This window comes from Arabidopsis thaliana (genome assembly GCF_000001735.4).
Source record: "Arabidopsis thaliana chromosome 1 sequence".
Classification (NCBI taxonomy): Eukaryota; Viridiplantae; Streptophyta; class Magnoliopsida; order Brassicales; family Brassicaceae; genus Arabidopsis; species Arabidopsis thaliana.
This window is the reverse complement of record NC_003070.9, coordinates 12,503,360-12,519,429: the sequence shown is the minus strand read 5'-3', so window position 1 is coordinate 12,519,429 and position 16,070 is coordinate 12,503,360. Positions and strand designations below refer to the sequence as shown.

General features: G+C 33.9%; 4 protein-coding genes and 1 long non-coding RNA gene across 5 annotated transcripts; 2 read left to right on the top strand and 3 right to left on the bottom strand.

Moving 5' to 3' along the window:
• Positions 1-2,874: 2,874 nt before the first annotated feature.
• On the bottom strand, positions 2,875-3,318 carry AT1G34317 (uncharacterized protein; the record flags this gene model as incomplete). The annotated part of the gene is made up of 2 exons (NM_001333095.1): positions 2,875-3,067; positions 3,239-3,318. 2 exons carry the CDS (start codon positions 3,316-3,318, stop codon positions 2,875-2,877), a joined length of 273 nt encoding a protein of 90 aa, NP_001321068.1.
• On the top strand, positions 2,909-5,324 carry AT1G34315 (uncharacterized protein; the record flags this gene model as incomplete). Its single annotated transcript, NM_148507.1, has 10 exons — positions 2,909-3,009; positions 3,397-3,513; positions 3,829-3,899; positions 4,033-4,100; positions 4,393-4,458; positions 4,530-4,619; positions 4,708-4,771; positions 4,820-4,885; positions 4,975-5,012; positions 5,187-5,324. The coding sequence occupies 10 exons, from the start codon at positions 2,909-2,911 to the stop codon at positions 5,322-5,324; spliced, it is 819 nt and encodes a 272-aa protein (NP_683348.1).
• A 1,421-nt stretch (positions 5,325-6,745) lies between these two features.
• Positions 6,746-7,105, bottom strand: AT1G06747. Its single transcript, NR_139143.1, has 2 exons — positions 6,923-7,105; positions 6,746-6,857 (listed from the first exon to the last, which is right to left on the bottom strand). It is a non-coding gene; the product is annotated as an other RNA (long non-coding RNA).
• Positions 7,106-7,909: 804 nt separating this feature from the next.
• Positions 7,910-10,882, top strand: ARF12 (auxin response factor 12; the record flags this gene model as incomplete). Its single annotated transcript, NM_103153.2, has 14 exons — positions 7,910-7,958; positions 8,034-8,152; positions 8,259-8,354; positions 8,453-8,509; positions 8,605-8,748; positions 8,828-8,912; positions 9,004-9,094; positions 9,174-9,338; positions 9,445-9,558; positions 9,648-9,720; positions 9,813-9,951; positions 10,056-10,468; positions 10,556-10,743; positions 10,834-10,882. The coding sequence occupies 14 exons, from the start codon at positions 7,910-7,912 to the stop codon at positions 10,880-10,882; spliced, it is 1,782 nt and encodes a 593-aa protein (NP_174691.2).
• Positions 10,883-13,257: 2,375 nt separating this feature from the next.
• AT1G34300 (lectin protein kinase family protein) lies at positions 13,258-16,070 on the bottom strand. The gene has a single exon (NM_103152.4). It carries the CDS (start codon positions 15,978-15,980, stop codon positions 13,491-13,493), a length of 2,490 nt encoding a protein of 829 aa, NP_174690.1. The 5' UTR covers positions 15,981-16,070; the 3' UTR covers positions 13,258-13,490.

Below are 16,070 nucleotides of genomic sequence, written 5' to 3'. Positions count from 1 at the left end.
TTGAAATAGAAAAAGGTGAAGAAAATCAGTCAACATGTATATGCATATCTAGTTTTGAAAATGAAAGTTGACTTTTTACCAAGTAAAGGACAACAGAATCTAAAGTAGGTTTCAAATTACATTGTTTTACCAAATAACCTATGTGTGGCAATGTCATAATAGCTTTATAGCATGGTCAAAGGTAGGAAGCTTGAATAAAAAAAAAATGTTGATATCATATAGGAAAATAATTGTTATTATCATTTAGTATTTATGTAAATAAATGGAATGTGATGGCCCATAGCTTATTTATTACATAAAAGATAAAAGCTATAAAATGATTTGGAACTTCAAAGGTATGATCATTTATTTGGAATGTTATAATTATTCAAAAGAAAAACAAATTACAAGCGAGTTTTTATCTTTTTTTTTTCAAGTCTTGAGATTTCAATATTAATTAGTAGTTTGTAGTTGTAAAAAAAAACAGAAAGAGATTTCAATCGTATTTTCATAAACATGATCCTAAACCAATTTCAATGATAAACTAAGTGAAATTAATTCTTAGTATTTTAGGCTACTTATTTAACTGCGAATTAGCCTAATTTAATGATAAGGTTGCCTCTCTTTTGGACCAATTCCACGTTTCAACAAGTTCACATTGGTCAAATCTTTTGAGTTATTCTTCTGTCTCCATCGCAATTCATCATGAATATTTTGATTCTACATTTCTTTTTCTTTCTTTTTTTGCTCAATTTTTTGGTCAAATGATTCCACAATTCAATTTATATTTTTTGTAACTAATTCATTAGCCCCCACACTCCTAATACAAGAAAACAAAACAAAGGCACCTGAATTATCAAATACTAGTTTACGGCCCGCGCTATGCGCGAACAAATTAGTTAGAATCAATTAAATAACTATATTTTGTAAATGTCTTTACATCAGTAGAAGATCAAACAATTTTGTAAAGCATAATGCATATATTAAAAAGTTTGGATTTTTCTTGATTAATTGAAATCAGGTCTAATAGTTATAGTGGTCATAAACCTCTGAACATATTTCATTAGTTTAACAGAACTGGTACATGACATGAGAACTTCACACACGTTCGGTTATAAGTACGACATACAAACTGAAAACTAGATATTTTAAACCGTTTTTGTGACATTATTTGCGTCTAGTACATATGTGCTTATGTGTCTAACTTGTTTCCTCCACGTACCAAGGCATACCACACCTATAGAAAAATGCAAAACCATTTTTTAGTATAGTTACCGACAATCACTCATCAACTTTCCAAAATAAAACAAATAGAGTTAAATTCAAAGAAAAACGTTTATTTTTATTTTGAATATAATTTAACATTAAATTCAAAAAGATAAAAGGTAGTTGTGTCCAGAACTTGACTTGAGATCAATTTGATTGAGGTACTAATTTTCGAGAGGGATAGAAAATGCAATTATTATGAAGAAGACATCAAGTACAGAAAGGCAAAAAAAAACATTGTAAGGAAAAAATAAGAAATTATTGAAAGAGACATCTATCGTCCAATTTGTTCTTTGTATACGCTAATAACTATAAAGACACATCTATACATGCCCTAGCTTGTTCAACTGCAAACTAATAAGCCAAATTATAGATTTGGAAAATAACACCATATTACGAATTAAGAAACAAAGGCTTATAACATTGTCTAACATAAAAGAATATAAATTTGAATGCATGTGAAGTAGATGACTGACCTTGTTGTTTGTATTCTCCCGCAATATACAAATGCCAAAATTAATGTCTTCATCGCTGTAAACTGTATTTAATAAAAAAATTTTAAAATTTTGGTATATCAGCAAAGATTATAATTGTGTATGGTCGAGGAAAATTGGATATCATAGTTGCAGAAAAAAATTAAAACCGTGGAGATGAGCGATAGTTTTTTTTGGGGGAGGTGTTGTTCAATTGTAGAAGTGTGGCAATTAATACAGAGAATTCTTAAAACGTGGAAAAGAGGAGTTGCTAAGATGTAGGAGAATATCTTTTTTTTTTGTGGAAACTTATTTTTTTTTCAATAATAAATGAAAATTGATTAAAAAAAGTAAAACATAAAAAAATGAGACTTATGCCACATGTCGAAAGGAGAATGTATCAGTTATTGAAAAAGTGACTGTTGATTTAGTATAATTAGATTATCCCATAATTAGAATTAGTTTAGTTTGTTACAAAGTTTTATTTACATATTTAAATTTACGGTTATATAGGTTTTTTTAGCAAATTTCATTGAAATTTTCTTTACCAAATAACTTTGAAAATAACAAATCTGAGATATAAATTTATCTAAATATATTAAGTGTTATTATCGAGATTATCGAGTTATCGTCAAATGTGTTACCGCATAGATTTAGAGTTTCACATGCAAAAAAATTAGTTTATGGTCTTCGCAACTCAAATTCATGATATGATGATCTAATCTATGTCTTATCGATAAAATTCGTCTTCATCAAGTTGTAAGATCCATAATAACTATTATTTTCTCTTGAGATTTTAAGTTTTTTTTCCTCTGTTCAGTGTCGTGCTAAAGCATCCAGAGGCTTAAGGCAAGCTTAAAAAATGTGGCCTTATAAATAACTTTTTTTGTCTCAAAACATAAATAATAGCGCCGCCTCCCTTAAACAAAGCTTCAGTCAAGTTTATGACCAGCGCGTGGCGGCTCATATAGCGCCGGCGTCGGTCACCTCCTTTAATTTTTTGCGTAGTTTTTCATTTCTTAGTTTTGTATCCTTCAGTTGTGGAAGCATGGAGGTTTTTGATGTGGTGGAGCCGTGAGTTTCGAGGTTCAGATCTAGTAAGATTGTGCTTTGGTGTTTAGATCCGGCGGATCTGTTGGTCGTTAGTGTGCTCGGGTCACCGTTTTGTTTGCTGTTCACGAAGTGGAGCTATGGCTAGACTCAGCTCTGTCATGTGGGTCTCTTCCTTGTGCCTTGCGACATTGGAGGCTCTAGTTTCTTCTGGCGATGGCTCCTTTCTCTTTCTTCCTCGGTAAATATGTGCATCATTGGATTGACTCTTCGATCTCTTGGTATCTACCTCGTCTCTACTGTAATACCCCACTCCCACATAGTTGGGCCAATTTGTTTTGACATTATGATATAGCCCATAAATGGCTCAATCTCTTTTTGATGACAACAACAAGGGTTTTGTAAGTGTCATATATATTGGGGTATCTCATACCCTAAACTAAGTCAGCCACCATCATCATTGTTGAGACGTGAGTTCGTGAGCCTTTGTTATCGTCGTCGTAGTCTCCGCATTATCAACGTCGAGAGAACCTATTGATATTCCACCCATTATTGTCTCCATAACCAAACTGCCATGATCTGGAAAGAAAAGAAAGGAGAAGAATAAGAATTGAGAAGATCGTGAAAGAGAAGAAGAGAAGGAAGCGGAGATGAAGGCGGAAATGTGGCGTAGGAGAAGAGATCATCACCACCGCAAAGGAAAGGCATTAAGAAATGGAAATTTCGTTTGTGTCATTAAGGAGAAGTGAGATGAAGCAGATCTAAGTAAAATCAGAGAATGGGCAAAGCAAAGAAGGAAGAAGAAGAGAAAAGAGGGAGGAAGAACAGTTTCAAGATGGGGTTTTGTGAGACTCATTACTGTCTTTACAGAAAGTATCAGATGACGATTAAGGAGTTGTTCGAAAGATTACATTTCCAAGAATTTATAGCAACTGACGGACTTTGAATCGGGATTATGTTAGAGAAGTTATGTGCGTTTCTTTCAGGACAAGTAACTGACGAAATATGTGGAATCCTAGAAAACAGTTTCGTACTAGCTTCTTCGAGCCAACGTTTGGAGGTCCGTAACAACTCTGATCGGAACGAAATTTGGTGGAGCGCTTCATGGTATTACTGGGTCGATAATCAACGGTGGGATTAAGTTTCTAACGGTTAGTTATTGACCTAAAACTATGTTTACGAGACAGTTTTATATGGAGTAAATCGTAACGAGTTTTATTGTTTGATGGCGCAAACGAGCTCGGATGGGGATGAAGCTTTGCAGGAGCTTTTATGACTCATGGATTCAGATCCTGGTTGATGGAGAACCAAGTTAAAGCTGATGAGCATGTGGTTACAGTAAAGATTGCCTAAGTGAAAAGAAAGGAGAATTGAGTCTTCATCTTCAATAGACCAAGGTGAGAGAGGTATTTGCGAAGCATGGTATCATTGTATTTTGTTATGCTTCTTGACGCATGATATGTAGGCTTAGATCTGATTGTATAGGATAAGATTACATGATGATATGACTTTATGATTGTTGAGTATGATGTTTGATAATGTGATGTTATGTATGATATTATAAGTATGTGTATGTTAACTATGATTATGAGTATGTATGTATGATGAATGTATGACTGGGGAGAATCGAGCTATGGGTCGTGGTCTCCCTAGTAATGTGGACAGTGATGGGCCGACGGGTTACATGCTGGTCAAGAAAGGCTGACGAGCCTGGGATGCATGGGAGTGTCTTTGCCACGAGGGCCAGCCTCTACTTATGAGGTTCTAGTTGTCACGAGGATGACTGGACCTAACGATGTGTATGTTTATATTAATATATATAAGATGATGGTTATGAATGTGTTGTTAGAAGTTAAAGCATGTTAGGTTGATTGCGTGTGTCTAAGTTTATATGTTATGATGATGGTTGTATAGCTTTAGAAAGTGTTTTATGTTTCAGTGGGCAGAGATGATTCCTCTCACTGAGTATTCTTTACTCACTCCTTTTTTCCCTTTTTCCTCAGGTTAGTAAGCGTGAGGAATTGCGTGCAATATTTTGTTCGTGTGTGAAGTTCAAAGAAAACGTTTTTGGCAAGATCAGATGAAAACATGCCGTCTTAGTCTATATGGCGGGGCAGGTGTTACATCTATTGTCTTCCTTCTTTTGTCCCCTGGTTGCTCTGATCAGATTGTATCCTATTTAAATTTGGTTTCATCAGTTGCTCAGGTTTAGTTGTCTCCCTCGTTTGGGTTGTCGTCTCCCTCGTTTGGGCTTAAGCTTCTCTTCCTCGACTATATTACTTCGTTAGTTTGGGGTTGAGCTTTTTGGTTATGTCTTGGATCTATCTCATTTAGTATTAAGCGATGTTTGGCTTAATTACTCGTTTGTTATGTGGGTCTTGATTATTTTACGGTTTATCCGGGAGACCCTTGACAAAGACTCTCATGGAGAAAGGTGCATCTTATGCGGAGAAGGCCAAGGTCCACTCTCTTGTTTGCGCCATTTGTGTTGAAGCCCGTTCTCATATATTAGCGGGAAGTCCTTATGGTGTGCTTCGAGAGCTTCCACAGTCTTGAGACAAGTTGGGTTTGGTTTTTGCAATGTATCGAAAACTCCTTCCCTAGTTGTAGGTTATGGAAGATCATTGTGTTTCTCTGTAATTTAACTCTCGTCTTGTTTCTTGTGGTTTGTAACTTTCCAAAAACTCTGATTATCAATATTACTTTTAGTGAAAGAAAAAAAAAACATAGATAATAATGTCAACAAAACCAAAGTCTTAAAACATACATAATAGTGTCAACAAACCCAAAAACAGAGAAATTCTAGGTTTTCTTTTAATTATATTTTTATTGTAATCAAAATGTATTAATATCAGGTTTGATTAGTTCACCTAAGTATATAAACCAGAGTTATCCGCATCTAAATACTTAGGCACATCTATGATAGTTCTACTAATTACCTATTACCTAAGATCAACTTCTACCTGATCAATCTAGAACTAGCATTAAGAATAATCAAAATGAAAAACTCTAAAGATAATCCTAACATGTTGGCGATCTACTAGATCATCTAAATCCCCTTAATGAGAAACCCTAAACTTTAAAAATGAACTACTCAGACATGGAGATTGAAACAAACAACATGATTGAATAAGAAATCTTATAAGAAATTAAGAAGAGAATAGAGTTTCGAAATATCTTCTCTAAAGGGAGTTTCTAAAAGGTTTTGCTCCTAAGAATAAAAGAGAAAAGAAGATTAGCCTCTCCAAGCTTAGGTCTAAACACCTTAAAATCTATATATAAATTCCTAAAATCGTGCAGGGACTTCTTTAAAATAAAAGAAACTTCTGGAGCGAATCTGCAAATCTTCAAAACTTCAAAGAGCGAAATCAAATTGCCATCAAATATCGGTGTCGAGCGTCACCATGAGTGGTGTGTTACTACTAGAACTTTTGAAGGTTAAAATTTTACTTAACTAAGTTTTTGTCCTTATAAAATTAATAGAATAGAAGACTAACATCTACATCAGTTTTTGATAAATAAAAAAAGGACATTTCAGACAATTATCCAAAGTTCTAATCACGACACTAGAGAACTCTATTCAGATAATCATAATCAATTATGAACACTCATTTATAAATAATATGGACCTGTTAAAAAAAAAAGTTGATAATAATTTTAGTGAGCAAGGATCAAATCCACCACCTTCTATCTGTAAGGGTAAGGGTAACTACCACTAGACTACAAAACTATTTTACAAATTTGATGCACACTAAAATAAATGTAGGATTTGCTGTCTAAAGCATGAACTTGCTGGATTTTAGGTATGAGCTAGTCCTGAGTGGCGTCATCTAATTTTGCCTAACCATGATTATTTTCCTTCAACTTCTAATATCGTCAAAAATAGTTTCATCCTCTTTCATACAAGCAAGGATTCTTCAATAAAGATTTTCAATCAAATATGTGTTATATGTCCTGACATTGTCTCTCTCCTCAATTGCAAGAGTCCCACACATATAATTGATTCAATGTTGCTTTGCCTAGGATAACATACAATAAAGAGTAAAATCATGAAATGAAGAGCGAGATAAATGAAAATTGAAGAGTTTTCATCTGAATTTTAAGAACAAAATAAAAGCTACAAATTTAAAACATAGAGCAAAATGATTGGATGACGTTCGGGTTGAGAGGCATCGAAAAGCTTTTCTACACTCTTGATGGAACCCATCATAAGCCATACCCCTTTGTAAGGCCAAACCACCACCACCAGTAATTAACCCCTGTTTCAAGGGCATTCAAATTAGGCATGAGATACATGCAAATTCACATCGTAACTAAATGAAAAAGGAAACATGGCCTTGGAGAATTCTCCAAAGAGCAACAATATATGAGAAAACGGGTTCATAAAAGATCTATAAGAAAACTTAAAGGGAAGACAAAAATAAATAAAAACTAACATGAGATGTATTATAGATCCCATATGAAATGTCTGATCACGACGCTAAAGAATTTCTATTCATGCAATCAGAATCAAGCAAAAACTTATATTTAAAATTTATATGGCTACTCTTAAACAAATTTCATAGAAAAATATATTTTGTTGTAAGTACTAAAATTTTCCTAAATTACTCAACTTATATATGAATAATGCATATGTTGAAAAGAAAAAGCAAACATGAGACGTACTATAGATCACATATGAAAGGCATCAACACGACACCAAAGAATTCCTACTCATGTAATCATGATCAAGTAAGAACTCCTAGTTAAATTTATATGGCTATCTATAAACAAATTTCAAAGATTTGTTTTTTTTTTTACTATGAGTATTAAAACTGTATTATATTACTCAACTTATATATGAATAATGCATATGTTGATTTTGGTAAGTTAATCAATAAATATATAAAAAAATTGATTTTATTATATGTAGTCAAAATATTAATGAAATTTCTCTAAATTACCTTTATTATTTTTTGGTAACCTTATTAAATTTAGTATTCAAATCTAAGGAAGTATTTTATTGTGTTTTGATACTTCTTACCTATAAATGTGATATTCTGCGCTCTCATGGTCGCAAGAGAAGTTGAGGAAAGAGAGAAAGTTGTATAATAATTGTTGAGATAACATATTTTGGTATACCGATCTTTAGATACGAGCTTATGGAAAGTGGCAACGTTGTGAATGCACAACCTGAATTATCAGGCATAAGTAAGAAATTTTAACTTTTTATTTTATTTTATTGAAAACTTGTTTTGGTTATAATTTTTAGTTTTTTTCCGGTAGTTGATGGATCCAAGAGCTATGTTTACGAGCAGTTATGGAAACTCTGTGCGGGACCTTTGTGTGATATTCCAAAACTTGGAGAAAAGGTTTATTACTTTCCTCAAGGTCACATAGAGCTTGTGAGTTCTCTCTCTCTCTCTCTCCCTCTCTTTTCTTTCTCTCTCCATCTCTTCTCTCTCTCTCTTCTCTCTCTCTCTGTATGAAACCTTTTAACGGGGTTTTCAGGTTGAGACATCTACAAGAGAAGAGTTGAATGAGTTACAACCAATTTGTGATCTTCCTTCTAAGCTTCAATGTCGTGTTATTGCTATTCATCTTAAGGTATATCTCTATTATGTTTTAGCGAATACGCATGATATGTATATTTAATTTCATTGTAAAAAGACGTAATTGGGTAATTGTTTGATGTTTGATTTTAGGTGGAAAACAATAGTGATGAGACTTATGCTGAGATCACTTTGATGCCAGATACAACTGTAAGTGAAAATTTAGTATTTCTCTTTTATTATTAGTTAATTCTATTTTCCTCCTATTATAATACACTGATTTTCTGATTTTGTTAAATGTTTAGCAAGTTGTAATCCCTACTCAGAATGAAAATCAATTTAGACCATTAGTTAATTCCTTTACGAAGGTTTTAACGGCCTCAGATACAAGCGCTCATGGTGGATTCTTTGTACCGAAAAAACATGCCATTGAATGTCTCCCTTCGCTGGTATTTAATGTTATAGTTTTTTAAAATAAATTTAAACTTTAATCTTTCATTAGACATTACATATTAAATTTTGGTTTAGGATATGTCTCAACCTTTACCTGCACAAGAACTTCTTGCTATAGATCTCCATGGTAATCAATGGAGATTCAACCACAACTATAGAGGTAATGATTCCTTTTATTCATATAATTCAAACACAACAATTGAGGTAATAAATCCTAGATAAATAACTAATAATCTTCTTATTCCATGCAGGTACACCGCAAAGACATTTGTTAACAACTGGTTGGAATGCATTCACAACATCAAAAAAATTGGTTGCAGGGGATGTCATCGTATTCGTTAGGTATATTATTGGGTTTTTTTATATATGGATTTTTTGGTTCTTGAGTTTTGGACTTTAAACTATTTACTTGTGGTTTCAGGGGAGAGACTGGAGAGTTACGAGTTGGTATCAGACGAGCAAGACATCAACAAGGGAATATACCTTCATCAATAGTATCAATAGATTGTATGAGACATGGGGTAGTTGCTTCCGCAAAGCATGCTTTTGATAACCAATGTATGTTCACTGTGGTTTACAAGCCAAGGTAATTCAAAGAACCATTTGAACTCACATTTTAGATTATATTGATTTATCAATAGATTAGTTCCTTCAACATGTAGGTTTATATTTTGTGTCTTTATAAGTATCAGGTCAAGTAAATTTATTGTCAGTTACGACAAATTCTTGGACGCTGTGAACAATAAGTTCAATGTCGGTTCAAGATTTACAATGCGGTTAGAGGGTGATGATTTCTCTGAAAGAAGGTAACATTAGATGAAATTTTTTTTCTGCTTAAATATATTTATAATGTCTAATATTATCTATGATAACACATATTGTTCAATTGATTAAGATGTTTTGGGACAATTATTGGAGTTAGTGATTTCTCTCCTCATTGGAAATGTTCAGAGTGGCGCAGCTTAGAAGTAAAATTTCATTCACACTTTATAACATTATTTTAGGAATACGTTTTTGAGTGCAATAAATAACATATCACTAATTAACTTTAATTTTGCAGGTGCAGTGGGATGAATTTACATCATTTCCGGGACCTAAAAAAGTGTCACCCTGGGACATCGAACATTTAATGCCTGCAATAAATGTTCCGCGATCATTTTTGCTCAAGAACAAGCGTTTACGAGAAGTTAATGAAATCGGTATAAAAAAAGACTCTTATAATCTTTTATTTAAAGAATTAATCTTCTATTTAATGAATTTGGTATTCTTGAATACCTTCTCAATAATCCTATTTTATATACAGGTTCTTCATCATCACATCTCTTACCTCCTATATTGACACAAGGACAAGAAAATGAACAACTAAGTGTTGCCTCTCCGATGAATATTTCTCTTCGTTATCGTGATGCAACTGAAGATGCTATGAATCCTTCTAAATTGCTAATGAGCTACCCTGTCCAACCAATGCCCAAACTAAATTACAATAACCAAATGGTTACAGAAATGGAAGAAAATATAACAACCAAGACAGGCACTAATTTTAGGCTGTTTGGAGTCACTCTGGACACTCCTCCGGTGATCAAAGATCCCATTGAAGAAATTGGCTCGGAGATTTCGAAACTTACTGAAGGAAAAAAGTTTGGTCTAAGCCAAACTTTAAGATCACCAACAGAGATCCAAAACAAGCAGTTCAGTTCTAGTAGAACTTGTACCAAAGTAAGTATAAGATCAATATACTCTTATTATTTATATATATAACTTTTTCTCATTGTACTCAACTCACGCAATCTTGATATGGAACAGGTTCAAATGCAAGGTGTAACAATAGGAAGAGCTGTGGATTTAAGTGTTCTTAATGGATATGATCAGCTAATACTAGAATTGGAGAAGCTCTTTGATATCAAAGGTCAATTGCAAACTCGCAACCAATGGGAAATAGCTTTCACAGATAGTGACGAAGATAAGATGCTTGTTGGAGACGATCCATGGCCGTAAGTTTCCTTTCTATTTCTATCGATTGAAAGATTAGTTAACATCTTGAGAGACATTGATATTTTATTTTTTGTGTTGTTTGCATGTAGTGAATTCTGCAACATGGTGAAGAAGATATTCATTCAAAAGAGGAGGTAAAAAATTTGAAGTCCAGGAAGAGTCTCTCAAGTTGAATTAAGAATCAAAACATATGTAATAAAAAGGGGTCGAAAATGTTACTGGTGTCTTGTTCTATTTTTATTTTTCTCTTATTTGTTGTTGCATGCGTTTGTATTATGTACTTTTGTTTTCATCATCCATAAATAAAATAAAATCCCCTTGTTATCGTGATATTGAGCTTTCTTTCTAATTCATACAATCTACATTCTAAAAATTTGAGTGTAGTATTTATTTTATGATATTTTGAAAAGAAAATTGTATAAGACGAAGTATATAGTCATTCAATAAATTAAAAATTTTACTTTACCTATTATTGTACTTGCAAAACCGGATATTTTGGAGACATAAACCAAATGATACTATAAAATATGTTTATATTTTTAATAAATATTTTCTGAAATCTATCATTGCAATTATGTCAGCACTCACAACTAGTTAATATATAATGATGGAACTAGGAAGTTCAGCCAATTCATATTCAAATAAAACTACTAAGTCGAATCATACATAAAATAAAGTATTATGTGAATAGATACTTCAATTATCATGATTGGAGAAAATTCATAAATAAAAAAGTAAAGGTAGAAAAAAGATATAAAAAGTTATCATAGATTGAGTGTAATAGCATCACGAGTATTCAGATTTTGGTAAAGAGTTTTTTCTTCATTTCATATATTTAAATTGTATTAAAATAGTTAATAATGTGGATTTTTTTTCTAGAAATTTAAGGAATAAAATACTACTATGTGATTGTTGCACAAAAAAGGATACTATGATTTACAAATTTTAAATGTAACTTATATGAAAAAAAAGAAATAAAAACTGTTTATGGTGATAAGTTATCTAGTTTGGAAAATGAATGTTGTCTTTGTACCAAATAAAGGACGACATAATCTAAAGTAGGCTTCAAATTACAATGTTTTACCAAATCACCTTGTGCGGCAATCATAATAGCTTTTTTTTCTTTTTCTTTTTTTTGGTGTCATAATAGCTTTATATTGTAGTTTATAACATAGTCAAAGATAAGAAGCTTAAAAACAAAAATAATTTGCTGATGTAGGAAAATAATTATTAGTATCATTTAGTATTTATTTAAATAAATGGGATGCGATGGCCATAACTTATTTATTACATAAAAGATAAAGCTATAAATGATTGGAATATATGTTTGTTGTTGAATCTAAACAGAACAAACAATATTCAAAATAAATATAATTTAAGTCTAAATTATTTAGTTATAATCTAGATTTTAACTTAATGAATTGTATGTTATTGTTCTTATACTTCTAAAATAGAAAATTAAACATAGTAATTGTACACTAAAAATATATAAATATAAGAGTTGTACATTTAGAAAATACAAAACATTAAATCATATCTTATTAAACATATTTTATTAAACAACTTAAACGTTTATTTTAAAAAGAAAATAGTTTTGCAATGTACCGCATGTTAAAGTGTACCGAGGGTTAAAGTGTATCGCGGGTTAAAATCTAGTAAGATAGTTAATTTTCTAATATTTTTTTAATTTTTCAATGATGAGCTAAATATTAGGTTACTTATTTAACTGCTAACTTAATTGTTAACCCAAAAAACTGCTAATGTAATGGTAAGATTGGTCGGAAGAATTTTGCCTCTCTTTTGAACCAATTAAATGATTCATGAAATCCACATTGTTCAAATTTTTGTCTTTTGAGTTATTCTTCTGTCTCCATCGCAATTCATCATGAATATTTTGATTCCACATTCCAATATATAATTTTTGTAACTAATTAATAATTATTGCCCCCACACTCTTCTTTATACAAAGAACAAAAAAAGGCACCTGACAATTATATTGATAAGATATATAAATGTTTATTGAAAATATGTGGGTGACTAATAATTATGAGATATATATAAATTAACATAGGTGTTGGAGTTTGATGATCAAACTAACCAGGTGAGATAAACCAACTTTGACAAATAAATGTCTTCGTGAGGATCGAAATTTATTTACTTTGAATATGACGCCGTTTTTGTGATTCTAACGTTTTTCTTGTTTTAAATGTCTCTATAATCTTTTAACTGCTATTAGAAAAGATGTTTATCTTTTTCAAATAATAAGTTTTACAAATTGCTTAATACTTAATTCCGTGGACAAAAGTTATATGAAAAAAACGTTACAAACAAAGTTAATGTACATATAACCAAATAAAAATCACACAAATGAATTTTTGAGTTAAGAAATGTGGCAGCTTTTGCTTTTATTTTTCTTCCCACGACGAGTTTCTTAAGCTCGCATGAGACGACGTACACGCAACAATATTGGAAGAAATTGAGATCTTAAATTTGTTTCAACCCCGAGAATGATAATAATAACATTATAGTATATGCAATTTTACCTTGAAGGTCTAAATTCCTAGAAATGTCATATTAAAACTTGTGGAACTTCTTAAAACCATTCCACAACTTTGAATATGCGTATATAATTTATCTCAGATAAATAGTAAGTAGATATAGCTTTGAAGTGTTCCTATACAATTATAACGTATGCAAATAAGTAAATCAAAACAACCTAGACATTAGTAATCACAATACAACACTTTTAAGATCCAAGCATAGAGCCTTCACTGATCCTTGTGGAAGCTGGTCCAGACGATGTGATCCCCATTGTCTGAAACGATCGTGTAGCAGAAAAAGAAGATGAACGAGTCGGACCCGAAGCAACAAACATAGATGCATGGCTCGTGCTCATACTGTTCCCTGAAAACGATACTTCACTTATGGTCTTTGGACATAGTGGGTTCTTTATCTCTGTGATTCCTTCTAGCATTTGAACCACTTTCCCCATTGTCGGTCTCTGCAATGGCTGCTCTTGTATGCACCAGAAGCTTGTCTTAACCATTCTCATCACTTGTTCCATATCAACAGTTTGATCTTCGCTTAAACGTGTGTCTAGGATCGCCTTGGTGTTGCCCTTTTCAAACTCCTCGTATGCCCAGATCGAGAATTTCTTGTGGTTCGTTTTCTCCGAGACATCAAAGTTTCTTTTACCGCTAACTAGCTCTAGTAGGACCATTCCATAGCTATAGACATCCGATTTTGAGGTTATGGGAAGATTTGCGAGCCATTCAGGAGCTAAATAGCCTCTTGTTCCTCTAACACTGCTCATGTTGTATCTGTTGTCTTTTGGGTTCAAGAGTTTGGCAAGTCCAAAGTCCGAGACTTTGGCAGCAAAATTGTCATCTACGAGAATGTTCTCCGGTTTAATGTCGCAGTGTACAATGCAGTCGCGGCACTCCTCGTGGAGGTAAGTTATTCCCTTAGCCGTCCCAAGGGCAATGTTAAACCGATACTCCCAAGTCAAGAACTTCGCTGAATCAGTAGTAAACAGGAAGTTATCGAGAGATCCATTTCTCATGAACTCATAGACGAGAAGCCTATGTCTTCCCTGGGAGCAAAATCCAATCAGTCTGACTAGATTCAGATGGTGTGTGCTGCTAATGGTAGCAACCTCCATTCTAAACTGCTTCTCTCCTTGCTCTATTCCTTCAAGTTGCTTCACTGCAACCACGGTTCTATTAGTGAGCACGCCTCTATACACAGTTCCAAACCCTCCAGCTCCAAGCTTCTCTTTGAAACTTTTGGTGCAACGCTGCAGCTCCTTATAAGTAAACTGCACAGGTGCACCAGAAGCGTACTCAAGCAAAGTGTAGTGAGACGACAAAGTTCCAAACCGAGGATTCTTTCTACAGCAACACCACCAGAGACCTATCTCTACTGCAACCAAACCAAGAAGCCCAGCTATTACAGCAACCGCGACAATCCACAAATGCACTTTCGAGTTGTTATCGTCGCCTTTTGTTGCTCTTTCGAGTGTGTTAGCCACCACTGGACCACACACTTTAACATAAGAAGTACTCGGAACCGATGGCCACTGGTACCCAGTAAAGAAGGAACCAGGATGTTTCTGCCAACAATTTCCAGACCCATCAGACATGGAAACAGAAGCAAGACACAAAACACTACTAAGACAATTAGCTCTACAAGGCGAACTACCCGCAAAGAAACTCTCCGAGTTCGGATCGTCTTCATAAGTAAACAACCTCGTATGAACCAAATCAAGCATGGTTGTATTGCCAGAGCAATCACTTAGCTCCACTTTCCTTTTACATCCCTTTCTTCTATCATTCACATCAACAAAATCAAAGTTACGAGACGGACACGAACAAATCGGATTAGTATCATTGTAACTACAAATCCCAAAGTTTCCACAATATCCATAAACAAGACACTGATCAACAGCAGACCAATGAGCATTCACAGGTCCACTGTTTCTACTAGCAGAACTGTAGATTCTCAAATTCCCATCATCATCTAACTTCAAGAACCTAAACGTATTGCTATCACCGTAATCGCCACTATAAACGATTTCAGCTCCTCCAAGAAGATTTGATTCGAAGATCGAAACAACTCCATTAGTCTGTAAACTTAATCTAGGAGACGATAGATTCGAGCTAAACGAAGAATTAAGTCCATGGTTCCAGTAAATCGCGCTAGTGTTCCACCTAAGAGTAAGATTCCCACTTCTCTCTAACTGAAACGAGTAAAGACCAGATCGGAGAATCTTACCGGCGGTGAAATTCTGCGATTGGACGATTGTATCCGTCGGATTATCGAAGGAAGACCAAACCGGGACGCTTCGGTTATTGAGGAGGATGAATTCACCGGTATCTTCAATCGAACCGGAAGTAACACCGAGACGATCGGTTTTAGAGTCCCAGACGGTGGTTCCGGAGCCGTTGGTGAGACGGAGAGAGCCGGAGGTGTGAAGACGAAGAGATCCTCGTGAGTCAACGGTTCCTGCTGACCATATCGGAACGCTTCCAGCGAAAGAGACGGCGGCGAGGAAGGAGTTAGGGGAAGGAGATGGAACAAAGGAGACGGAGAAAGTGGAATTGGGAGATGGCCAGTTCTGGTTGGAACCGGAGGCGTAAATAACGGAGCCGAGAGGTATGGTAGAGAATGAGAAAGGGAAGTGGAGGAGAAGGAGAAGAAGAGGGAGAAGTTTGAGAAATGGCGTCTTCACCGCCATTGTTACGATTGTGAAGCTTCTTCTTCTTCTTCTCTCTCTCTTCTGTTATCAATGAAGACTCTTTTTCTCTTTAATTAATTACTCTTAGAT